The 26,342-nt window shown below is 48.0% G+C and overlaps 1 protein-coding gene across 9 annotated transcripts; it reads left to right on the plus strand.

The window, feature by feature from the left end:
* The first annotated feature begins 3,187 nt into the window (after window positions 1-3,187).
* Window positions 3,188-26,342, plus strand: TIAL1 (TIA1 cytotoxic granule associated RNA binding protein like 1). 9 transcript variants are annotated; one of them, XM_055118804.1, is made up of 12 exons: window positions 3,188-3,538; window positions 11,107-11,203; window positions 15,713-15,862; window positions 16,080-16,134; window positions 16,293-16,380; window positions 18,259-18,334; window positions 20,317-20,434; window positions 20,726-20,821; window positions 20,934-21,018; window positions 21,967-22,090; window positions 22,268-22,326; window positions 22,423-22,561. In XM_055118804.1, the coding sequence occupies exons 1-11, from the start codon at window positions 3,507-3,509 to the stop codon at window positions 22,283-22,285; spliced, it is 939 nt and encodes a 312-aa protein (XP_054974779.1). In that variant the 5' UTR covers window positions 3,188-3,506; the 3' UTR covers window positions 22,286-22,326; window positions 22,423-22,561. The 9 variants fall into 9 exon arrangements, 8 of the variants coding, with proteins under 8 accessions (XP_054974779.1, XP_054974777.1, XP_054974771.1 ...); XM_055118796.1 differs by lacking the exon at window positions 22,268-22,326 and adding an exon at window positions 24,049-26,342 and having other exon boundaries at window positions 3,200-3,538; window positions 22,423-22,562; XM_055118797.1 differs by lacking the exon at window positions 22,268-22,326 and adding an exon at window positions 24,049-26,342 and having other exon boundaries at window positions 3,203-3,538; window positions 20,317-20,425; window positions 22,423-22,562.

Here is a 26,342-nt window from a genome sequence, read left to right on the forward strand (position 1 = left end):
TACTACACTGAGTTAACAATCTGCCCTTCTCTGTAAAGAGAAATGGAGGGAAACATACACAGCATCTCTCATAGGCGCAAACCCACCAAAGATCACCCATGAGAAATCAAACTGTGGTCTAGTCACCCACTCGAGCACCACGTATTGGTGAGCACGAAGGAGTCAAGTACATGAAATACGCTGAATGCTAACCATGCTACTTGAGGCAAAAAAAAAAAAAAAAGCTCTCCAAAGGCTAATTTTTCCTTTGTAAGGGACTTCTGTTTTTAAAGAATAGTTCTAGGTTTACAGAAAACTTCTGCAGAAGGTACTAATAGAGCCTTCCCCAAGAGAGGCTCCATTGTTTATGTTTTGTTTTGTCTCTTCTGGTTCTTGGGCCACACCGGCTGTCCTGAGGATTTACTCCTGGCTCTGCACTCAAGCTGCTCTCCTGGGGCTCAGGATCGTGAGATGATTGAACTCCTGATTGAACTCAAGTTCAGGGTTGAACTTGAGTCGGCAGCATGCAAGGCAAGAACTGACCCGCTGTAATAACAGTCCGGCACCCTCATGTCTGTTTGTTATTCTTTAATTACATTAAAAACACTTTAAAAACACACATGTAAGGGGGTGGTGGGAGGGATGCAGGTACCATTGGTGGTGGAAAATGGGCACTGGTGGAGGGATGGGTACTCAATCACTGTATGACTGAAATGCAAGCATGGAAGTCTATAATGGTACCCCCACGATGATTTCCTAATAAAATTTTTTTAATTAAAAAAAACTTGTGTATATGCAATCTCAGGTAGAAACACAACTCTAGGTAGCATATATGGACATACACAAAAGGGCAAACAAATGGTAAAGGCAGGATTCTGGGTGGTGACTACCCCAGGCGGGGGAAGAGCAAATGCATACAGGAGATGAACCACACAATTAGCTGTAAAACGTTCTTATAGCATTGGGGACTGGTGGTGGATGCTTTGCAGCTATTTATTTTTCTTTCATCATTTTGCATTTCAGGCCACACTGGGCGGTGCTCAGGGCTCTCGGGGTACTGGGGATCTCGGACTTGGCCGCACGCAAACCCAGTGCCCTACCCACTGCCTCAGCGCCCCAGCCCAGCTACTACTCTTAACAGGAACTAAACATGGGCTGGTTAACGGTTCACAATCAATGTCCTGTCCCAACCCCCAGAACCAACGGACTGTCCCAGTACTGAAGGGACTGTGTGGGGCTGGGGGTACCCCATCCCCCTCCGAGGCAGGGCAGAGCACATGCCTGACACGTGTGAGGTCAGGGTTCATTCCCGGTGCTGGGGAGACAAAGGTGCAGATGTGATGTAATGAAATCACATCAGGACGGGGCCTCTGTGATCATGGGGGTCCTCGCGGGAAGATTCATCACAAAGACATGCAAGGCGGGGAAAGAGAAAGGAACTCGGTCTTCCTCTGGTCTTATTCGGGAGGGCAGTGGCGGCGCCTGTTACCCCTGGCAGGAACCGACCAGGGAAGGCCGTGTGCAAGGCCAGTGCCTTACCAGCCACCGTTGCCCTGGTCCCCTCCCCTCCAGTCCTGCGAAGCCGCCAGCCTCGCCTGAATCCGGACAAGGGCAGCTTACACTGAGATGCAGGGGATTGAACCCGGGTTGGCCCGTGCAAGGCACACAGCCTACGGTACTCCAGCCCGATGTCCCATCCACAAAGCGGCAGAAAGACCAACGCTCCTGGTTTGAAGCCACGAAGTGTTATCTGGGCAGAAGGAGGCTGATGTGGTGGGCCAGGCATGGATCGCCGATGCCACGGGGTATGGTCAACCCAGGGATGCACCCAGATCCAACGCAAAACGCAAACAAAACAAGAAAGGGGGCCGGAGCGACAGCACAGTGGCCCTGGCCTTGCACGCGGCTGACCGGGGTTCGATCCTCAGCATCCCATAGAGTCACCAGAGCACCGCCAGGGATGCGGGCACCCAAACAAACCAATAAGGGAGAGAGGGATGGGGGGGAGGGGGGGCGGGGAGCCTCTACTGCAGCCCCGAGTGGGGGAAACCTTTGCAAACACCGCCCGCTCCCAAGGCGCCCCCTGGCCCCCGAGGTCCCTCTGCCAGTCTGCCCGCGCCCCCTTCCAAAGCCTAGAAGACACCGGCAAAGCCACGGGGGCTGGAGCAATAGCACAGCGGGGAGGGCGTTTGCCTTGCACGCCATCCCATATGGTCCCCTGAGCACCGCCAGGGCTGATTCCTGAGTGCAGAGCCAGGAGTAACCCCTATGCATCGCCAGGTGTGACCCAAAAAAAAAGCAAAAAAAAAAAGAAACCGGCAAAGCCGTCCGGGCCGATGCCCAGGGCCGTCCCGCCGAGCCCCGGGAGCAGCACGACGCCCGCGACGCCCCCGCAGCATGATGCGGGGGGCGCGGGGGGCGCCCGGGCAGCTCGCGCGCGTGGCTGCCTCGGAGCAGGGCCGCGATCGCGCCGCGTTCCACGGACCCTTCTCCGACGGGGCCGTGACGAGCCGCCCCCCAAGCCGCCTCCCTCGGCCGGGAGCAACTTACGCGCGGGGAGCCGCGCCCGGGGCCCTCCGCGCCGTCGCGCCAGCAGGCCGGGCCCCTGGACTGGCCGGGGAGAGCCGGGCGGGCCGGCGGGCTCGGGCACCACGCGGACCCGGAGCCCCGCGGCCGGCGCAGTTGAAAAAGCCGCGCCGGGCCGGGCCGCGGGCGGAGCCGCCGGGCCGGCCGAGCCACTCAGGAGCCGGCCCCGGCCCCAGCCCCGAGCCGCCCGGGGCCGCCCCGCCGCGAGGCACGCCGGGATTTGTAGTCCGCTTCCGGGACGGCGCGCCTCTCCCCCGCCCCCCCACCGCGTTTCCCCGCCTTGCACCGGCGCCAGGACTTGGCCCCGCCCCTTCCCACTCGCCGACTTCCTGGTGGCGGCGCCGTCGGCGCGCCCGCCTACACTTCCCAGAAGTCTCTTCTCCGCGGCGGGCGCGGGGCGAGCTGCCCCCCGGGACTACAGTTCCCAGAAGCCCCGCGGAGACGCGCGTCCCTCTCGCCGCTCCGGGACCACAATTCCCAGAGACGCTCCGGCTGCCCCGCGCCCCGCGCCCTCCCTCGGCCTCCTCGGGGCCTGGCTGGACTCCGGCCGCCCGGCGGGCCCCCCGGCGCCGACGTGAGCGTCGCCGCCCGGCGCCGGCGTCGCCTCGGCCGCCCCGTGCGGCCCCCCGGCCCGCGGCCCCCCGTGCAGGCCGCCGCGGCCGGCCCGAGCGGTGACCTGGCGGGCCGCGCCTGCGCCCTGCCCCGTTTCCTGCCTGGCTGGTGGCGGCGGCCATTTTGTCCATCCTCCTCCTCCTCCTGCTCCTCCTGGTTGGAGCGCAGTGTCCGGAGCGGGCTGGGGGGAGAGAGACCTAGCGCAGGGTTCGGTGCCTCTGCCCCGGTGCCCGGCCGTGGCCCGGAGCCCCCCTCCCCTTCCTCCCCGCCCCCTCCCCTCCCCGGCCCTGCCCTCCCCCCGCTCCCGGGATCGCTCCGTCGCACCCACCATGATGGAAGACGACGGGCAGCCCCGGACCCTGTGAGTACCCGGGCCGGGCGCGGGCGCCCCGTGCATCCCCGCCCCCCGCGGGCCCCCCGGCCCGGCCGCCGCGCTCCGGCCGGGCCCCTCCCCGGGGGGCGCGGGCGTGCGCACGGCGGCGGCTGTCAGGGCCGGGCGGCGGGAGGGGGGCCCGCGGCTGGGCCCCGGCGCGCCCGCCCGCCCTGCCCGGCGCCCCCCGGACGGCTCGCGGGCCGGGCGGGGCGGCCGGGCGGCGGCGGGGCCCGGGGCCGCCCCGGCGCCCGGCTCGCGGGGCCCCACGTGCCCCGGCTGTCAGCGACGCCCGCGGGGCGCCCGCTGCCCGGCCGGCGCCCGGGGCCGCCGCTCCCGCCGCCCGGGCCCCGGCGGGGCGCAGAGTTGCGGGCGCCGCGCCCCCCGCGCCCCCCGCGCCCCGCGCCGGCCCCCGGGGAGCGCCCGCCGCCGCGCTCGCCCGCCCGCCCCAATGAATGAACCGCGGCCGGCCCGGGCTGCTCCGGGCCCCGAGCGAAGAGTGATGACTCAGCACGGGCGCTCCCCGCACCCGTCCCCCGCACCCGCCGAGGGGGCCCGGGCCGGGCGGCGCGCACACGGCGCGGGGGCACGGGGGGCACGGCGGGGCCGGCCGCGCTTTGTTGTCCCCGTGCCCCCCGCCCGGTGCTCCCGGGGAGCTGGGCGCGCTGCGGGCGCGGCTGTCAGGCGGGGGAGTCGGGGCCCCGGGGGTCGGGCCGGCTGGCCGGGTGGGTGAAGTTCCCCTGGCGTCCCCGCTGGCCGCCAGATGGACGCCTGCGTCCGCGCGATTGCCACCGGCTCGTGGCGGGCGGGCGGGCTCGGTGGCGCTGGTGCCCTTTTCTATTCCCGCCGCTCCCAGCGCCTCGGGGTCCGCGGGCATCTGCCCCCTCGGACCGACCGACTGACCGCTGGGCCTGCCCCGGTGCTTTCTGCTCCCTCGTCCCAGACAGAGAAAAGCCGCGCAGGGTCGCTCTTGCAGTTTGCCCTTTAGTGTCTGGGAGCCCGGGCTGGGTGTTTGGTTAGGGGCGGGTACTTGGAAGCATCTGGGAAAGCCACCTAGCTGGCGCGGACTCCGCCGAGAGAGAAGTTACTTTGTGTCCAAAACATCCGAAATGTCATGCGTGCGTGATGATGGCTTTGGGACAGCTCCTGGGTAGTGTCCTGACGCATCGCTCCTGCACGGGGGCTGGAGTGGGGATACAGTGGGTAGGGCGCTTGCCTTGCACGCCGCCGGCCAGGGTTTAGTCCTCAGCATCCCAGTATGGTCCCCTGAGTACCGCCAGGAGTAAGCCCTGAGCGTTCCCGGGTATAGCCCTCCCAGCCCCCACCTTTCCCCCCCCCCCCCAAGGAGAGGGATTCAGGTCTTGCTAAAGAACCCGCTGTGTCGGGGCTGTCCTACAGCGGGTCGCGCGCTGGCCAGCCACCTGGCCACTCTCGCCGGATCCCGGGCACAGCTGGCGGCGGCAGTCCCTCAGCAGAGCTAGGTGGGTGCAGCAACAAGCAGACAAACTAAACATGCAGGTTCAGTGCCCTTGATTCCTGTAACTGTCTTTGCACGGGTCTTTCTTCCCGTGTAACCTTTCCCGGTAGACCAATTGGCCCACTTTTGGAAAAAGTTAGCCCATCTCCTCTTCCCTCCTGTTCTCTCTTTGAAACACACGTGAGTCATCTGTGTGCAGCTGTGGGAACTGTGACATTCTGTTGTTGTGAGCCAGAAAGCAGCCGATTAGTGGTACCTTCGTGACACAGGGTGTCCCTGTGCCTTCGCCCTCTGCCTTGCCCCTGCGCCCATCTGGGCGGGAAGGACTCCCCATCCTCCTGAGCCTCAGGAGCTGCTGCGATATTTGACAGTGCTCAGGCTGCTTTTATTGACATTCGGTCCTTTATTTTATGGTCCGGAATGATTTTAAACGTTAGACGTAACCGTCAGTGTGATTTGGTCTGATTTTTGTGTCTTGGGGGAAAATTCCAATGTAAACATTTTAGGTAAAAGAAATGCCACGCAATGGAGACTTTTGTCTATTTTAATGGAAAATCGTGCAGTCTTTCGTGGGTCATCTTATATATTTCTCCTTAAAGATCAAGCAACCTGGTTAGGACAATAACCTGGCGAGAACTTGGCCCCCAGCAGGGCCTTCCCTGGCTCCCCACGGGAAGCGCGACTTGCCTTTTGCTCCGGGATCTGTAGGATTGGTTCTCACGTGGCGAGTATGTTTCTGAAGAATGTACTCTTCATAAAATTGATGTTAAAACTGTTTCCTTAAAATGCCTGTGTGTTACTAGTGAGGTTTTTTTCCCTGCAGACACACACAAGCTAAGACATATGGTTCTATCATCAGAAAGCAATATGGTGTTTATAGCCTAGGTAGGTCTTTAAATATTCATTACCTACATGATTACTAATTTATTTGATGGTATTTAAAGTGGTAAAGAATTGCTTTGATGTTGAGCCTAAAGTTTGTCATATCGTTGCTTTAAGGGTCTTTTTTTTTTCTGATGTTCTTCACTGTCACTTGACCCTTCTCTGGGGGTGGTCCATACTGTGGCCTCGAGACACAGAATGAGGTGGTGTGTGAGCCGCCCCGCAGTGTCTGGCATTGCGGTGCCATTGTAGGACCCACAGTTCCGACTTGCTTTCCTGGTGGCTTGGGGTGCGGTGATTTCCTCCATCATGTCCCGACTTCAGGGTGACAAGATCCTCATGCTCTGCCATGTGTCCTGCCAAAGGCACCAAGCGGGTGGGAACTGTGGCTCTCGGACTAAACCGTATGACATGATGCGATGGTCCTGCTGTGAAGTTGGTCTGCCTTCCTGAAAGAGACGTGGTTAGGATGAGGAAATGCACCAGTGACGAGAGTGTAGCCTGAACAGCTCAGGGCGGGAGCAGGGGAGGACGGTGCCGTTATACCCCACTGCCTGCTTGACCGGCGCACACCGTGCATCTGGCTATACTCGGGCGGTAATTGAGGCCCTTACTGACTTACGCTGCTTTCTTGAAAACATGCATGTCTGTGTAAGTCGGTATTCTTCACTGAACTGGTCGATAAGCTGTTCTTCTGGGACCTTCCCTCTGCTCTCCTTCTTCAAACAGAATATCGACTTATTGATGAGTTGGTCGGAGGCCCACCGGAGGATATTGGTGCAAACTCTCTCACACAGAAACGTGCTGAGAGCAGAAGCAGAAATGTTCCTTCCGTGGACATTAGGCCACTGAAGCTGGGTTCAGGTCCTGGGAACTTCTGGGCACTCTGGGTGTCCGAGTGGCATTCGTCTCCTGAGAGGCCTGATGCTCGTAACTTAGAATTCCGCCCGGTTGGACATAGGAAGTAGTTTAGCAACATGAACTTTTGCCTATTGCGGAACTGCCAAGAATCAAGTCCCACACCGTATTGATTGCCACCTCGCCGAGGGATAAAGGCTCATTTTCCGTTTTGAATGGTTCTCCCGTCGCCCCGTCCTTAGAAGGCAGAGCAGGCCTGAAGAGTGCCTTTTTCTCTGTTTCCCCCCCTTGAGTTGAAGTCGCGTTTAGAACTTCTAATTCTTTGCTCTTGAATCCAAGGCCTCTCAATCCAGGAGTTTGTGGTCTTCAAGTGTAAATTTTACTTGTTTTTGGGTTTTGGACCACACCTGCTGATGCTCAGGCGTTACTCCTAGTTCTGCTCTCAGGGATCACTCCTGACAGTGCTCAGGGGGCCATATGGGATGCCAGGAAACAAACTTGGGTCTGCCACTTGCGTGGCAGCTGCCGCCTTACCCTTGGAACCTTAGAATGTGTTGAGTGCTGCCTAATCAGAGCAGAAAGTGAAGCCTGGAAATCATAATTTAGAAAGAAAGAGAGCTTATATTACCGGGCGACTATATTAGCAGGAAAATGTTGAGCATTTGCCCCAAATATTTTTATTACTATTTATTTTGGGATAGTTTTACGATAATGTAAAAGAGTTATTTTGAGCAGTATTTTTAAAACTATACTCTGTTTCTGATTTAAGTATCAACGATGGGAAGCCAGAGGGATAGTACAGGTTTTTGGTGTGTTTTGATTTGTTTTGGTTTTGGATTTTGGGTCACAACTGGTGATGGTCGGGGGTTACTCTTGGCTCTGTGCTCAGGAGTTAATCCTGCCTGGGCTCGGGGGACCCACATGCGATGACAGGGATGGAATCTGGGTGGCCGAATGCAAGGCGAATGCCCTGCCCTCTAGCACAGGCTTAAGGCACATGCCTTGCATGTGGTCCGCCACCGCTTGATCTCTGGAATCACATACTCCCCAAGCACAGAGCCAGGGGTAAGCCCTGAGCACCCCAATAAAATGATAGATAAAAAGTTATTACGTGTATTGAAGGCATATGCAAATGAATGAAATACAAAGCTCTGACGGAAAGGCAATTTGGGTCAAGTTTAAGTATAGAGTAAATTATATTCTTTCAATTCTGCTAAATTAAGATGTTCCACCTATGATGGCATTCCTTTCTATAAGAACTTTTGTTTTTAAGAATATGGTTTAATGAGCTTTATTTAGCATTTTTTGGGGGGTCACACCCAGTGATATTCAGGGGTTACTCCTGGTATTTAGTAATTACTCCTGGTGCTGCTCCGGGGACCATATGGGATGCCAGGGATTGAACCTGAGTCAGCCACATGCAAGGCAAATGTCCAACCTGCTGTATTATTGCTCTAGCCCCTGTAGTAACTTTTGAAATTGCTGCTTCACTAGTGGATTTTTAGTGCTATTTGAAAAATAAGAAACCTTAAAATATACTTCTCTTTAATTATTTCACAACTATCAAAACTTAGACTATTTTTTTTTAATTTGGCATCAGTGCATGAAACAATATATATAAACGGTATCTCTAGAAATCCTTTCTGCCCCGTTAGAAATAAACACAATAAAAAAAAAAGTTGTATTAAATGATAGCTTTTTTGGTGGCTGTTAGCTAAGGGAGAATATGCCCATATTTAAACAGTAATGCAAATGTAGAACTGCTTAAATTATTGAAATTGTGTTACAGTAAAATATTCTAAAGGTTACAGTTTAGCTTTAATATGTGAAAATCTGTTTATCCGCTCTCAGTAGAAACGAACTCACTAGCACTGCAGGTTAGATGATGCTGTTTGGAGGACGAAGGTCACTTGTTCGTTTTCTTTATAGTTTGGTCTGTGTCAACTCCCCCCCCCCCCAGGATTTATGACTGTAGGCTCACCAATCCCAAACCTTATGCGTTAAAGAGGAATAGGCAATAATCTTAGAAATTCCCCTACTATTGGAAGGAGTCTGCCACGGGCGGGCCTGCTGGTGGGCGCGCTGTGCTGACAGTTAGAAGGCAAAGACAGCAGACGGCCAGGATGACCACCTCCCCCCCCTTTTTTTTTAATGTTTCGCTTAACCTTGCTTTTCTCAGTATATTTTCCCCTGTTATTGTGTTATAAAACAGTTGTATGTTTCAATGGTAATCACAGATGTAAGACTTGGATTTGTTGTTTTGTTTTAGAGCTAAGTTTCCAGATGTCGCATTTCTAGTTCGGAAAATAAAATGCTTTTTCCTTATAGAAACTGTTAAATATTAACAAATATTATGTGGATTATGAGGTTGCTGCCAGCAGATGCAAGGTTTAGGAATTGAACACCGAGAAACTACACAGACTTCTCAGGGGCCCGGAGCCTTGTGCAGTGGGGAGGCGCTCGCCTTGCCGGCAGCTGACCTGGGTCAGTCCCCGGCATCCCATGTGGCCCCCAGCGCCACCAGGAGGGATTGGTCCCTGAGCGCAGAGCCGGGAGTTACCCTGAGCACAGCCGGTTATAGCTCCTAAACCAAAATAATAATACTGATGATAATAACAATACTTTCTGGACTTTGGCAGTTGACTAAGCTCAATTCAGAGAAGTCCATGATACAAGCTAAAACCGAAATGATTTTGGAAGAGTGTATGTAAAGGGGGGTGCTTTTCTAGTTTTTAAACTTAGCTGCATTTTACATTTCTTCAATGTATCACTGTCATCCTGTTGCTCACAGATGTGCTTGAGCGGGCACCAGTAACGTCTCCCTTGTAAGACTTGTTGTGACTGTTTTTGGCATATTGAATATGCCACGGGTAGCTTGCCAGGCTCTGCCGTGCAGGTGGGATACTCTCGGTAGCTTGCCGGGCTCTCTGAGAGGGATGGAGGAATCGAACACGGGTCAGCCGCGTGCAAGGCAAACGCCCTACCCGCTGTGCTATTATAAAATAAATATATTTGATATATTTTGTTATTATTTTTAAATTTTTTAATGAAACATCATGAGATACAATTACAGACTTACACACTTTCATGATTTGATATATATTTAATATAAAGAAAATACAAAGAAGTCTTTAGCCTTTGTTACCTACAGAGAAATGTGTTTTATTGTTTCTGATGCCGGTTTGGGGAGGGTGCCCAGGAGCTGCCCTGGGCCTCTCACAGGCCAGGCGTGCGCCCAGCCCCTTGGGCATTTGGGTTCAGAAACTGTTGCTGCACGCTGCTCTCCTGAGCCACCCGGGCACTTCATCCAGAGCAGTGTCATTAGCTACACAAAACTTGCTTTTCTGTGTTTTTTATTCTTTTTTTTTTCCATATATATATATATATATATATAATTGCTTTGGTTGGGCTCAAAGACAAACTCACTTTATACCTAATAATATTCGTTTATTTATGGTCAGATGTCTTAATAAGTATTTGTGTATTATTTGTGTATGTATGTTATGCATTATTTTAAATTGTAGCACAGTGGGTAGGGTGTTTGCCTTGCCTGGGGCCGACCCAGGTTCGATTCCTCCACCCCTCTCGGAGAGCCCGGCAAGCTCCCCGTGACATATTCGATATGCCAAAAACAGTAACAACAAGTCTCACAATGGAGACATTACTGGTGCCCGCTCGAGCAAATCGATGAGCAACGGGATGACAGTGATACCGTGATTTAAATCTATACATTACAGTTACCTTATGACCGCTTTATATGGTGTATGCCCGGCCATATTGGTTTGTCTTTTGTTTTTTTTGTTTTTTTTTAGGCCAGTAATTTATTTATTTATTTATTTATTTATTTATTTTTTAATTTTTTATTGTGGAAAGTTACAAAGTTACAAAGTTTTCAGGTTTAAATCTCAGTTATACAATGCTCGAATACCCATCCCTTCTTGGTTTGTCTTTTGAAGTGCTACTGTAGTAGCTTAAGAATAAGTGTTTTTTTCTCGAGTGTTAGTCTTACCGTCAGAAGATTGGTCTTAATTAGGAAATTTGGGGGATTTTTGTTTGTGTTTTGGGTCACACCCAGCCACACTCAGGGCGTACTCCTGGCTCTGTGCTCAGTAATTGCCCCCGGCGGTGCCCTGGGAACCATCTGCAACGCCGGGGATTGAACCTGGTGGGCTGCGTGCAAGACGAGCGCCCTACCCTCTGCACTACGGCCCCAGCCCCTTCAGTTAGAAGGATGTTACTGACGATAGAGGACACGCAAGTGAAGTAGCAGGCGCTGAGGTAAATGCTGATGCCGGGGCTGAAGGGAAGTTGCTGACCGTGTCTTTTCCTCCCCCTCACGCAGATACGTAGGTAACCTCTCGAGAGATGTGACCGAAGTCCTCATCCTTCAGTTATTCAGTCAGATCGGGCCCTGTAAAAGCTGTAAAATGATAACAGAGGTAAGCGCTCCCCGCGCCCATGTGCTGGGTATTGACATGTTGGAAAACACCACTTGATTGATACTGGCTTTCAAATGTTCTTCACGGCTCAGGGGCCTTGCACGTGCGACGCCTGGGTGAGGTTGAACATTACCACATTCTTTTTAGATCATTTTGAGCCCCCGGTTATTTTGATAGATTCCCTTTTTGTGTGTTGACTTCTTTGAGTTGGCTGGACTAGGTTTCAAACGTTTTTATTTGAGAGGCCAAAGGTTCTGTGCTGTTCCGCTCGAAGACCCTTCTTTAAACGATGTACTTCTCTTCATCTAAAAAGTTTCATTAGCGCCTATCTTGGTGTTAAAAAATGAGATCGGACTTCTTATAAGGAGTCCCTTAAGAGTCGTTAACTAGTCAAATAGTGTGCGTGTGCAATGGGAGAATTGGCACCTGTGAAAGATTAGGTTAGGTTATGGTCCACCATGCAACATCACGTGCTTTTTTATTTTTAATAAATGCTGACGTCTGCTCTCGTAGGTGGGCATTTCAATTGTCAGGGTAATCTGTTTCACTTTTTCTGCTTAAGACTGTGGCAGTGCCCAGTGACTTCCATTTCAGTGTGTTCTCCAAGTCTTCCTTTCCGTTCATCCACATTCTCTCGGACCTTTTGTTGTGCGCGGGGCACTGCGGTAAGTGCCAGGGCTGCAGTGGGGGACGAGGCAGCCAGGGCCCGGAGGGTTTCACAGGGTGACAGAGACGGTCTGGGTGGTGCCTCGGAGCAGACAGCGTCAAGTGCTGCGGGAAGGGCGGGGCAGGCAGGTCCTTGGGCCCTCCAGCCACCTTCACTGGAGTGGGCCTGAGGCCCAGAAAGCTCGTAGTAGCAACTCTGGCTAGAACGGAGTGTAGGGAAGAAGGGCTGTCCGGCAGGGAGGACGTTGACTCCGGCCTGGGAGGTGGGCAGGCTGGAGCGTGCTGGGCTGGCCTAGTCGCACGCGTTGGTGAAGATACGCCTCTTAGCACGGGAGGAGTTCATGTTAGATCTTGAGCCAGAGAACTGTTATAAATCTCTACGGTGAATTGGCCTCCGGACCTCTTCACTGATAACTGTCACTCTTCTTCCCTTCTGCCTTCGATTACTTTTTCATTCATTCTTTGATTAATAAAGTGGCTCTGTGCTAGGCACTTGTCAGAGCGCTAGCAATGGAATGGCGAGATCCTTCCGTTAGGAGTAAGTCACGAGGAGGTGAGCGTTCCGGGAAGTTGGAGAGTTGGTGCTGTCTGGGCTAGGTGGTAAGGGAGGTCGCCTAGAGTGACAAGAGGATGCTTCTGTTTGTTTGGGGCCACACCCGGCAATGCTCAGGAGTTCTGCGCGACTGCACACAGGTGTCACGCCTGAGTGATGGGATTCCTAGGGTTCTCCTCCATGCAGATGCTGTTGCTAAGGAGATGGCTGCGGGACAGACAGGCCGCATGGGGCAGTGCTCTGCGGCCCATCTGGGGTGCCCGGGATTGAACCTAGACACATGCAAGGCACATGTTTGCAAGGCAAGCGCCCCACCCACTGTACTGTCTCTCTGACCCCAAGGTACCGTTTCTTAAAGTCAGATGTCAAAGAAGAAATGACAGCCCCAAAGGCCTTGCTTGATGTGTTTCGGACTTAGACCCAGAGGGCTGGGTCTTAGGGAGTGGAGGGTAATGAATACAAGGAGATGTAGGAATTTGAGGGAGGGTTCACATAAAGTGAGAGAGAATTTGAATCATATTCTGTGGTTGCAATGGCATTTTAAGCAAGGTAACGAGGTGTTCTGGTTTCCCCTTTTAAGGCAGTGATTGGAGAATGATTGTTGTGTATAAAAGAACTGTAAGTGGCAGGGCTGGAGTGATAGCACAGTGGGTAGGGCGTTTGCCTTGCACGAGGCTGACCTGGGTTCAAATCCCAGCATCCCATATGGTCCCCTGAGCACCGCCAGGGGTGATTCCTGAGTGCATGAGCCAGGAGTGACCCCTGTGCATTGCTGGGTGTGACCCAAAAAGCAAAAAAAAAAAAAAAGAACTGTAGGTGGCAGAGTGGAAGGAGAAGCACCCACAGGTTGACTTCAGGTGAGGGATGCCGGGGACCTGTTCTTTGGAGTGGTGGCCTTTGAAATAGAGGAGAGAGATCCTCATCCGGATCCGTGGTGAGGCAGAATCGATGGGTCTGGAGTGGCGGTGGATCTGGCAGGAAGGAGAGCAGGAAGGCCCTAGGGTTCTCCTCCGAGCAGATGCTGTTGCTAAGGAGACGGCCGAGATGGACAGGGCCGTGTGGGGCAGTGGTGAGACTCGGGAGTTCTGTCTCGGCGCTGTTAGATTTGAGAAAGCGGTACATGAAGATGCTTGAGACCCCTCTGAAAGTCAGGCGCGGGAACGGGGTCACAGGTGGCAGAGAAGTGTCCGAAGTCAGCCAGAAGTTTCAGTGGTGAGCTTGGCTGGAAACGGACCGGAATGGGTCTCGGGGAGCGGGAGAGAACGGAAAGATCCATGAGAGAATGTTGGAGAAATCTGAGCATTTATTTTGACTTTTTTTTCAAACCTGTGTGCGTATTATATAGCCATTTGCGGACTAAAGGATTTGAAGTAAATCTTTGTCATTTCTATTCAACGACTTGTACTTTGAACTCGTAAGTAGTTGTAAAATCTGATATTTCTGTCTTGGTATTGATGTCATCCAACAAAAATCGGTGGCAACAATGAAGGTAAGGACCCAGCTGGTTGTCAGAGTGCGGCTTGGTGGTGGCGGTGGTGTGGGGTACGAGAAGCCCCCGAGGGCGCGAGCCCCGCACACATGAGCTGCTTCTCCTGCCATGCGTTTCATGTTAGTATGTGAAAAATTCCTTAATTTTATTATTTTTCTCAGATTCTGTCTTCTCCCTATGTGCTATGACAAATGCATTAATATTCCGTATATTATCAGTTCTAAGGTAAAGACGTTTTATCATCCGTAACAGTTGGAATGGGAACCGTCTCGTGGTGCCTTAAAGGAGCAGCACTGCGCTGTGGGTGTGCGTCTGTGGGTTCGGTGCCGTGAACGGGCGCTGGCCTGGTGGCTTGCAGTCAGTACGCATGAGTAGACTAGCCAGCCCTGGGCTCCGGGACACCCTCCCCCTCCCGTCCCTCACCCCCGGGCGGTTAATGAGTGTTTTCCTGAGAGACCACCAGGGCAGTCTTACGAGCAGGGACTAAGGGGAGCATCAGCTAGTAGTGTTCACTTTTTACTTGCCTGGAAATAACTTCTTCAGTGAATGTTCCTGGTAAATGTTAACTCTTTTCGAGAGGAATCTGAGTGCGTGTTTTTATCTGAAGTCGTTTCCCATGCGTGCTTTCTCTACCTTGGCAGAGCGGCGTTCGAGTGACTGTGACAGTCGGATTTTGTGTGCGAGCCCATAGTTTTCCTCGTCAGCATTAATGATCACGCTTTCTTTCCCTCAAGGAAATGCCTCTGGTTACTTCGCCAATACTGTTTTAGACGTCTTGTTTTGGATTTTTCTTCTAAAACTTTCCTGGAATGAAAAACCGTGGTGGTTGAAAGATCTTTATTTTATCGGTATTTTTATCCCCTTTGTAAGTGCAATTAGAATTCCATATTTTAAGTATTTTTTAGGACCTTTTAGATGAATCCATGATGAATACTTTGTCTTATGTTAAAAAACCATTTCTACTGTTGGTATGGATTGTAGTTTCATAAAATTTGTTTCCACTTTGGAAGGTAATGAGGTTGTTTAGTATTAATTACTTTCTTACCTTTTCAAGTACCTGTTTGCCAGCAGCTGTCAGATGTAGTGTTTTATGATATATCTAATATTTCTTCTGTTGGTTTTGTGATAGAAAGTCATAGTTTTATCCTGGAATATTTTGTGCATATATTTTAGAAATACTTGATTACCAATTTTTTGTTGTTATTGTTGGAAGACCAAATTTAAATTTAAACTATGTAGAATTGCTGTACATTAGGATATTTTTGGGCAGTCATATTAACAACTGATTCTAAATTCCAGAGCTGTGTGTTTTTATTCTCATTCCTTCCTTATCTGAAATACAGAATCTTGTCTTGGACATAATACCATCACATACATAGCACTATTCCTAATGTTGATCAGGTAGGAGGTTTGTGAAGTGGATTCATTTCTGTATTTTTTATAGTCATGGGATATGGTTTATGAACATAAATAGAATTCATCCTTTTGAAAATGTTGGGAAAGAAGAGGAGTGGTAAGAAGTGGGTGGTCCTTTGTTCTCAGATGTGAACTTGGCATTGTGTTTGGTCTAACGAACTTCTATTTTGTGTTTTACATATTTCCCTAGAATTTAAAAAATTTAATGCATCACGCTTCTAAGTTGCCTTTTATAGTTCTGTTTGAGTACGGGAATGTTCTCAGGTGCAAGTCAGTCACGGCTGTAAATCTCACCTTTAAAGTGTTAGGCTTTCATAAGCTTATGCAGTCTCACCGTGTACATTCCTAGCTGTCAGTAATGTTTTCTCCTGGATTTTCTTCTCAGCAACCCGATAGCAGAAGGGTCAACTCTTCTGTTGGATTTTCTGTTTTGCAGCATACAAGCAATGACCCATATTGCTTTGTGGAATTTTATGAACACAGAGATGCAGCTGCTGCATTAGCTGCTATGAATGGGAGAAAAATTTTGGGAAAGGTAAGACGATAGAATGATGATACCGTGTCTGATGTGCATGTCCAAGTGGCGTGTGTCCCTTCGTGTCAGGGTTTAGACACTCAGCTCTTCCACGTGACGGTTGCTCTGTTCAGTCGGGTGCCTTTACAGAGTCCTGCTTGATCATTATTTAATACGTGGTGTTGCGACTTCCGCTGGCATGCCTAATAATTGTATTAAATATAATCTTTATTTTTAGGAGGTCAAAGTAAACTGGGCAACAACACCAAGTAGCCAGAAAAAAGATACTTCCAGTAAGTACTCACGCTGCGTTTCGTGTGGCAGTGGTCGGAAACGGTCCTGGCGGCATTCCTGCTTATTCAGGGTTTTTTTTTTCTTCCCTTCGTGTTGCCTCGAAAAGTTGAGTGGGTGAATTTCTTGAGTATTTGATTACCAAATGCTTTGATTTCAGATCACTTCCATGTGTTTGTTGGGGATTTGAGTCCAGAAATTACAACAGAAGATATCAAATCAGCATTTGCCCCTTTTGGTAAAATATCGTAAGTATCATGATCAATACTCTACTCGGTAGTGATAGGCTGAACTGTGTATCATTAACTTGGATCAGAATTAAGGTTTTCTTTCCCTAGTGTGATTTTTTAATTTGTTTGTTTGTTTGTTTTGTTATTTTGATTAATAGATGTTGTTGAAAGTGTTAATGTCATTTTAATGTTTTGGGGTCTTGTTTTCATCTAATCCTGTGTATAATATGTTAAGAAGTTTTAAGTGATTTTGTTTGTTATCTCTGAAGCAGATGTTTGGGTGGTGAAACTTACAAAGCTCAACTTTTGTCAAATGTTTCAAAGATTCAGTGGTTAAAGATAAAGAGTTAATGATCAATGTTATGTATGCTATGTATTACATATTTATAGGAGTTTGTAAATGGGGAAAATAGGTATATATTGTATCTCTTGTCGTTAAATTGAAAATGTACATGTTTAATTATAATGATAAATGTGTTTTAACATTTTAGTTGAAAATGGTATTATGTATTAAAATGTTTCACTGTCTAAACCATAAGCCTTGGATTAATTGGTAGATTCTTTTTTTCTTCTAATTGTTAGTAATATTTGATTCTGCTAGTTAGGGCCTAAATGTGCTTTAATTTTTAAGAAAGTTTATGCTCAAATTTCGTTGCCTTTTACTTAATGAAGTATACTGGAAAATATAAAGTGGTTATAAGTTCTCTAAAATGTGTATCACAGTTTATCTTTCTGATTAAAATCAGTTTATGTGTTTATTTTCTGTACCTTTAAAGTACTTTACCGAAATAAGTTTTGGCTAAGAACAACAATTCTTTTATCTATACAATTTGTTGTTCTGCAAATCTATTTGAAAGAAAGATTTAATTCTTAATGTTCTATTTTGGTATTTGCTTTGCTTTTTAATCTCTAAATGTGGTAAGTAATATCGTTTTAAAAATCAGTGTTAAAAATAATACAGGTTGCTGTTTTTCGATCTTTATTTATACCTGAGACCTGCAGTTTTTCTAAAGTCCAAGTCACAATTAAAAGTAATAGCATTCTGGTTATTTTGCAGAATTGCTCATAAGAATGGACAGGATCTTGAAGGCTAACTGCAAGGAACTGTGCACACTGGAACTCAGTTGTAGATTTTTTTTCTCATTTCTATTTATTCTTATTATACATTATTTATATATACATATTTTAGTATTTACATTTTAACATTCTATATTCAGTGGAGTTCTATATTTCCAATCATTTTAACTTACTCACTAAAATTTCTGTGTAAATTTGTTGTTTTCGTACTGGTGTGCTTAGCATTGTTGTTAGTTTTTTATTCTCCTTTCTTAAATTTCTGAAAATGTCAATTTTTCAAAATTTACAGCTGCCCAAACTCCAAAATGATGGTAGAGAATTGACCAAGAAAAATAAAGAAATCTGTTAACAGGCCATGTATGCCTTTTTAATTCCTATTTTTTCCTCTTTTTCAATTTTTTAATATTTCATATATTTTGTATCACTAGGCAGAAGACATTTAACTATTTAGAGATTGCATGGTAAACTAGTTAGCATTGTTACAGTAATTTATAGAACCAGTAAACCTTAGCAGACACTAGCCAGTAGAAATTTAGAAAAGGAAACTATTGTTTCTATTAATCTTCAAATTTGAGCATTTAGTTTAGACAGCACAGGCTATGTGATTAGGTTGCATGTTTATTACATGTTTTTGTCCTACTGCTTTTTTCTAACAGGTAAAGAAGCGTTAGGGAGAGTTCAGGAATGGCTGTAGTTAATTAGGGCTAACTGGAATTTTATTTTAAAAAATGCTCACAATACAGTGTGTGTGGTTCCTTTTAGTTTTTATTTTTGAGGATGACGCTTCCCCCCCTCATTGAGCTGTGCTTCTTTTCACAGGGACGCTCGTGTAGTTAAAGACATGGCGACCGGAAAGTCCAAAGGCTATGGTTTCGTGTCTTTCTATAACAAACTGGTACGTGCTCTTGACTCTAATTTAAATATAATGCCAAATAATCGTCATTAGTCTTGAAACGGAAATATTCTTTGATGTTAACTGTGAACAGCTCTTATCCAGGTTGGGCGTTTTATTTTTTCATAAGCTTGAAAGTAATGAGCTCCGAGAGGGTGGGCTGATGGCAAGGAAGAATATTCAGGTTGCGTTTTCACGTGAGGGGGGGAAGGCATGTTTTAGGAATAAAGCTCAAGTGGCATCCGAAACAGTCTCAGGAGCCCGGAGGGAAGTGAAGTTCTGTTCTGCGTAACTGGAAATCGTGGTTTTAACTTCTTACAGAACTTCTGTAGCTGGGATATTCATGACTAGCAAATTATGGAAGTTTAAATAACTCACCTTAATTTTTGTGTGTCTTCTTTAAGAAAGGAGCTACCAAACTGATAAGCGTTTCGTATGAACTCTGTAACATCAAATCATAAAGTCATAAAGTAGACGTTTATGTAAACATTTTAATCTAGCTTTTAATAAGGAGGATTTTGTGGTTTTTTTGGTGGTGGTCGAGGTGGAGGGTGCTGAGCCACACACAGCGGTGCTCAGGGCTTACTCCTGGCTCTGTGCTCAGCGGTCAGCCCTGGGGGTGCTGGGGGACCATATGGGGGTGTCTGGTATTGAACCTGGATTGGCCACAAGCAAGACAGGCGCCCTCTGGACTACCTTTCCAGCCCTATAGGTAGACAAGATGATGATGATGATGATGATAATGATGATTGGCATTTTGGGTCACACCCGGCGATGCACAGGGGTTACTCCTGGCTCTGCACTCAGGAATTACCCCTGGCGGGGCTCAGGGGACCATATGGGATGCTGGGACTCGAACCCGGGTCGGCCGCGTGCAAGGCAAACACCCTACCCGATGTGCTATTACTCCAGCCCCTAGACAAGCATTTTTACAGTGTTCTGATTCATAATTCTGAAGGCTGCTTTTTTCAAATGAGTTTTAAGGGCCAGAGAGAGAGATGCTAGTGTAAGTTCCAGAACTTGCCTTGCGTGTGGCTGTCTTGGTTTGATCTCTAGCGTGTGGTCCCCTGAGCACTGCCAGGAGTAACCCCTGGATTACTGGTTGGGTATGACCCACCATTTTATTTTATTTTTTATTTTTTATTTTTTTTTGCTATTTGGGTCACACCCAGCGATGCTCAGGGGTTACTCCTAGCTCTGCACTCAGGAATTACCCCTGTTGGTGCTTTGAGGACCATATGGGATGCCGGGGATCGAACCCGGGTCAGCCGCAGGCAAGGCAAACGCCCTACCCGCTGTGCTATCACTCCGGCCCAGGGTATGACCCGCAATTTTAAAAATAAATAGAATGTTTAAAAACCACTGGTGGGTATTGTACCCCCATACCCATTTTTTTAATCAGTGGATTTTTGGTCGGGGGTCACATGGCTATTCCCAACTTGGAACTCTAAGTCAGCCCCCACAGAGCTGGGACGAAGCCCAGGACCTCCCACATGCAAGGCCAGTACTCTGCCACAGAGCCACGTACCCGGCTGTGGAGTGGTGACGCTTTTTTTCAACCTCAAGCAGATTTGGATAAATCTGGGTAATCTGAAATCATAAATCTGGGTATGTTTTCTGAATCACGCAGGTTCAGGTCATTTTCCTGTGGTACTGCGTTGGTTGCCGTGTTTTTGTTTTTGTCACATCCAGCAATGCACAAGGGTTACTCCTGGCGCGTGCGCTCGGGAATTATCCCTGGCAGTACTCGGGGGACCATATGGGATGCTCAGAATCGAACCCGGCTTAGCCACGTGTAAGACAAGCGCCCTACCCGCTGTGCTATCACTCCAGCCCCAGTTGCCATGTTTAGAAAGCTTTGTGCTGCGTTCACCAATCCGATGTCTTGAGCCCCGAGGTGTCAGCGTTTCCTCTTACCTGCCTGGGTCTGCCATACTCGAAGTGCATTTCCTGCGTTTGTGATCCGCTCTCCTTTCCCTTCCCAGGATGCAGAAAATGCCATTGTGCATATGGGAGGCCAGTGGCTGGGCGGCCGGCAGATCAGAACCAACTGGGCCACACGCAAACCGCCTGCGCCTAAAAGCACACAAGAAAGTAAGGAAGGTGTGCTGAGTGTGAGAAAGCCCCGGTTCCCCACACACGGCGTTAGTATAGACCCGATTCCTCAGAATTCAAATCTTAGTTGCCTTGTAAGATTGATTTTATCTCTCTGTCCTGAGCTCTGAGCCTGCTTATTATGTATATATATATATATATATATATATATATATATATACAGCCCACCTCAAGGAAAAATGCAGTGCTTTCTCCTATTGAGGCGTATCTTATAGTATGGCGTGATCAATTTTATAATCCCCAGCGACCACCAGCATTTTCTCTTCTTTCTACATGTAGATAACACTAAGCAGTTGAGATTTGAAGATGTAGTAAACCAGTCAAGTCCTAAAAATTGCACAGTGTACTGTGGAGGAATTGCTTCCGGGTTAACAGGTACAGTGTTTGGGGTTTTGGTCCCCTTCTCTGGGAGCCTCGTCACCGCTGGTGTCAGTTTCGTAATACACCTGACATGCCTTACTATTTTTTTGGTGGTTTTGTTTTTCAGATCAGCTTATGAGACAGACGTTCTCACCGTTTGGGCAGATTATGGAAATCCGAGTTTTTCCAGAAAAGGGCTATTCATTTGTCAGGTACAATTAGACGTGTATTATTTTATTATTGTTACATTATGATCAAATCTGTTTGTTATAATCAGATTTGATCCATCGTTTTCGTTACATTGTTCAGCTTCTTTGAGGCGGTGGCAGTAGTACAGTGGGTAGGGTGTGTGCCTTGCACCTGGCTGGCCCAGATTCAATCCCCGGCATCCCGTATAGTCCCCCGAGCACTGCCAGGAGTGATCCCTGAGTGCAGAGCCAGGGGTAACCCCTGAGCACAGCCAGTGTGACCCAAAACCCAACCAAACTAAAAAGCCTTGCTCAGCTCCTTCAGCTGCCCGTCACACGCTGGCTGTCGGGTACCGGCAGCACCCCTGATGGTCTCCATGCCGGGGAGGGGGTGGGGTCAGACCAGACCCGGGCGCTGACTGTCTCCCCAGCCCGGGGGGGCGGGGGCGTGTCGAGCTTTCAGTCCCTCACAGTCTATACTCCGGGAATGCGCCTGGTAGACGTTAAAACAGACGGCTTTCTGCGTCACACTCGCTCTTCCGGGGTGCTGGGTGAGGGCTTGTAAGCAGTGTTCAGGGGTCACTTCTGGCTATACCTGGTGATTTTCTGTTTGTTTTGGGGGGACCACACATAGTGGTGCTCGGGGCTCAACTCCTGGCGGTACTTGGGGGACCATGTGGGGGCACCCCTAGGATTGAGCCCGGGTCAGCCACCTGCGGGCCCAGGGCCAGGGAATCTGGTGTTGCTTGGGCCCTGCGCTACTGGGGGGCCGCTGGCCCCAGCGGGCGTGGTTGGGGTGCCAGACAGGGGCTTGGATTCTGACTCGGCACCTAAGAACCTACCTGTGTCGGCTCCCCGTCCTCGTACGTGGTTCTTTGGAGAAGCAACGCCCCGAGCTGTGGCCGTGGTGGCGCACACACCTCGCGTAGCCGAGGGCAGGGAAGACGAACCCTCATCATCTTCCTTTCTTAGATTTTCCACCCACGAAAGCGCCGCCCATGCCATTGTGTCGGTGAATGGTACCACGATTGAAGGACATGTTGTTAAATGCTATTGGGGTAAAGAATCTCCTGATATGACTAAAAACTTCCAACAGGTAATTCCATTTTCCGTAGTACCTTTTAAGGTTTCCTTGCATGTCTACTAAAAGCTTTAGAAACTTCTATAAATAACAAGAGTTTAGAGCATATTGCTGCTTTCGGTTGATTTTGTTAATGCTGTTTCCAAAGTGATTTTGCGGTATTAACTGAATCTTAATACTTTCTTTTCACAGGTGTCACCACCCCAATAAACTTAGACAATGATAAATAACAGAGTCCTATTCACATAAGGGTGCTTACTTAGTTTTTCTCTTCCTTGTCTCCCACTTTCTTCAAATGCTGTGTTTCCTATTTGTCCCCTAAAAGTGCCATTTGCTTTTTTTTTTAGGTCGACTATAGTCAGTGGGGCCAGTGGAGCCAAGTTTATGGGAACCCGCAACAGTATGGACAGTATATGGCAAATGGGTGGCAGGTACCGCCTTACGGGGTCTACGGCCAGCCGTGGAACCAGCAAGGATTTGGAGTAGAGTAAGTTGTGTGGGATTTTCCCCTTCTTTTCTCTCTCTCTCTCTCTCTCTCTCTCTCTCTCTCTCTCTCTCTCTCTCTCTCTCTCTTTCTCTCTGCGCTCAGTGCTCAGGGGTCAGTCTTGGTGGGGTTTGGGAGACCATATGTGGTGCTGGGGGTGGAACCTGGCTCAGCTGCACGTAAGGGAGACACCCTGCCTGCTGTCCTGTCTCTCTCGGCCCCGGAACCAGGTTCAGCCCTAAGAAAAATTGTATTTTATCAGAATCGTATCTGTTCCTATACTTTGTATTTTGAACCACTTGACATTATAGGCACTGTAGACCAATCTTCAGAGAAGTGATTTGTGATTGAAAACAAAAATTTGTTGTTTTTTTTTTAAACCTAGTTATAAAGGGAATTTTTATGGAAAGTATCTTTGCTAAGACCGATTCAGGAATTTAATAAAATGTATACCTTTCGGCTCGTGTGAAAATTTATCTGACACAAAGTAGTTAGCTCTTTTTAAACTGTACTGGGATTACTGTTGGGGCCCGACACCAGGCAGTGCGTAGGGGTGGTTCATTCTTCGCTGGAGGTGGGGAGTGGTCACTCCTGGTAGCACTCAAGAGACCGTGCGGTGCTGCTTGCGTGCAAAGCACACGCTGCAGTCCGTTTGAGCTGTCTCTTTGACGCTTGAACTGTTTTATTGTATTGGTAGGGTGTTTTAGTCCATTTTTCTCCCTAGGTTAGGCCAGACTTCGATCTTCATTGATTCCCACCCGTCATTTAAAAATTTCTTACAAGTTGAAATGGTGGGCCGGAGCAGTAGTACAGTGGTTAGGGTGCTTGTCATGGATGCAGATGGCCTAGATTTGATCCCTGGCACCCTTTGTGGTCCCCTGAACACCACCAGGAGAAATTCCTGAGTGCAGAGCCAGGAGTAAGCCCTGAGCATCACCAGGCATGGCCCACAAACAAACAAACAAAACAACCTAAATGTCAGGTGTACAATCGGTGTATGATGAAAGGACAGTGCATTGAATCATTTGTTCTCTTTTTTAAAAAGTCACTTTTAAAATACTCCAGAGTCGTCATTGTGTTACATTGTGATTATCTAAAAATTTCAAGACTGGGAATTTAGTTCCCAACACCATACATGGTCCCCTGAGCACCGCGAGGGGCCCTCAAAACCTGAAGGCTGATATTAGAATATGCTTTCTACAGAGTGTGGATATATCGCAGTTTTTTTGTTGTTGTTTTGTTTACGGGCCACACCTGGCAGTGCCTCAGGGCTTACAGCTGTGCTCAGGGATGACTCTTGCTGGGCTGGGGGGACCATACTAGAGGGGTCCTGGGGCTTGAACTGGGGCCAGCTGCGTGCAAGGCAAGTGCCCTACCCACTGAGCTCACTCTCTGGCCCCACATGCAGCAATCCTTTGATTCTTTTTGTAGGTGTTTTGATTCTTAGAGATTTCTAATAAGCGCCTGTTTCCCTTTCTTCCCTTCCAAGTCAATCACCTTCTGCTGCTTGGATGGGTGGATTCGGTGCTCAGCCCCCCCAAGGACAAGCCCCTCCCCCCGTGATACCTCCCCCCAACCAAGCTGGGTATGGCATGGCGAGTTACCAGACACAGTGACTAGCTGGGACTCTGAGCAGAATCACAGTTCACGAGAGCTTCAGTTTCCTGTGACACCCTGAAGACACGAACGGAGACAGCGGAAAATGGAAATATTTATTTTAAAAAATGGAAATGTTTGGAACCTTTAGCACAGCTTTGCTTGGGTGAAGGACACATGTCTTCTAGTTCTGCCTTTTTAAGTTTTTGTTCATGATGGATATGAACATGATTTTTCTTTGTGTACAAAAACTAAAAATAAAGTCAATAAAGACAATTCTGACTAAAAATTTTGATATAAGAAATGGGTAATACATTTTGATTCTTAGATACTATTCCATTTTTATCTTGCTGTTCAGTATTTTAATTCACTGTGTTTTTCAAAGAGCAAAAACGGGAGGATCGTGGCAATCTGGGAATCATATATAAGTTCATCCTGAGCCTTGATACTCCCCACCCTTACCCCAGCCAAGGTGGACCACATTCGAAGTCAGCAGGAAAAGTGAGATATTCAGAAGAAATGCAGGATTTTGGAGTCGCTTTGGAGGAAAATTTTTTCGGTGCCTAAAGAAACTGAAGCCAGACGATAAAGAAATGTTGCCGCCTGAATAAGGAGCAGCGCTGAGTTCCTTGAATGAATGTCGGTGGTCCACAGCAGACATATTTTTTAAATTAAAAAAAAATGTGGGTTATTAAAACTATAGTAAATTATATTTCATTTTGGGGGGGAGATTCCAAGTATGGTGTTTGTATAAAAATCAGACAGTCCTACTTTTACATGAAGTTTAAATGATATACATTGTAAATACTGAATAATAACTACAGTGTTTAAAAAGCATGCTTCAACATAGAAGTAGCAGCAATATAATTATCTGAAGTAACACTTAAGAGCTCACTCCACTGCATTAAATGCAGTGGATTGATAAAAATGTTTAAAACTGACATCTCCAAGGTTGGCTACTATGTAAAATTAAAATTATACAAATTACTATACAGAAAGCCTTAATTTTAATTTCATACCAATCTTTGATGCATCTTAAACGGTTGGAAATTAGATTTCTTTTACCTTTTTTTTTTTGGTTTATATCACTTGGTATGTAAATACCTTTATGAAAACCTTGTAAACCTATTTCGGGGTTTCAATAGGTTTCAATCAGTTGTATAGTACAAATGTTTTTTTAAAAATTCTTGTGTTTTTTTTTTTAATCAGATCTATTTTGCCCAGTAATTTTTTATTAAATAAAAACACTAAGACATCTTAGTTTAGTGTATCAGCATATTAATTGAATATTCAGCTTACAATAATACACAGAGTTGCAGTTTCCATTCCTTCCCCTCATGCGTGTGTCGTGTGCGTGAATGAGCAGCCTTTAGCACGCGTGCAGTTGGACTGGACGAGATAAGCTCAAGATTTGTTTCTGGGCTATTTTTCAGGCTATCTGGATAAAATCTGCCTCAAAATTTCTATCAAAACAAGAATGTAAAATAGGTGATATCCTGTGTTTGAGTTCTGACGAGGGGGGAGGGTGCAAGTGTTTCAACGGTGCATTTGAAATGGTGGAGACTGGGCACCAAAAATGCAAAAATACTACTTTACTATTACATAGTAAGATGCCGCTGGCACCCACAGATGACTATTTTTTAAACTTTTGAACTCTTTAATTAGCTTTAAAAATGATGGTTTTATAAATTGGTGACAGCACTTATTTTATTATTATGTTCCTTTCCCTGTTTAGAAGCAGAGCCAAATGTATTCATCACCATGAAAACCCCCAGGTTCTAGAGTCCTTCATCTTGGAGCCAGTGTTTTTATGCATTTCAGTTTCCACCACGCTCATCCTCGATCCCATTGTCCCATTATAAAACCTACCCTTATTCCGTTGCTCCGTGGCTAATGTCTTTGCGGGGGTGTTATGGAAGAGTTAACTTTATATTTTGTAAGGAGAACACTATCAATTATGCCTCCTGGTTAAAAATATCTTGAATACATGTGAAACTTGAACAATTAAAGACTTTTTTTTAAATATATATATTGATAAAAGTCTATTAAATTCTCCATTTGCCTTTTTTGGATCTACCAGTAAATCAAGTAGCTTATTGAGATAACAAATATAGCCACAGTGTTTCTTAGTTGTATATTCTGTTGATTTAATAAAATTATCTAAACTAGTTATATTGCCATAATAAA

The sequence above is a fragment of the Sorex araneus genome, chromosome 11, assembly GCF_027595985.1.
Source record: "Sorex araneus isolate mSorAra2 chromosome 11, mSorAra2.pri, whole genome shotgun sequence".
NCBI classification, from domain to species: Eukaryota; Metazoa; Chordata; class Mammalia; order Eulipotyphla; family Soricidae; genus Sorex; species Sorex araneus.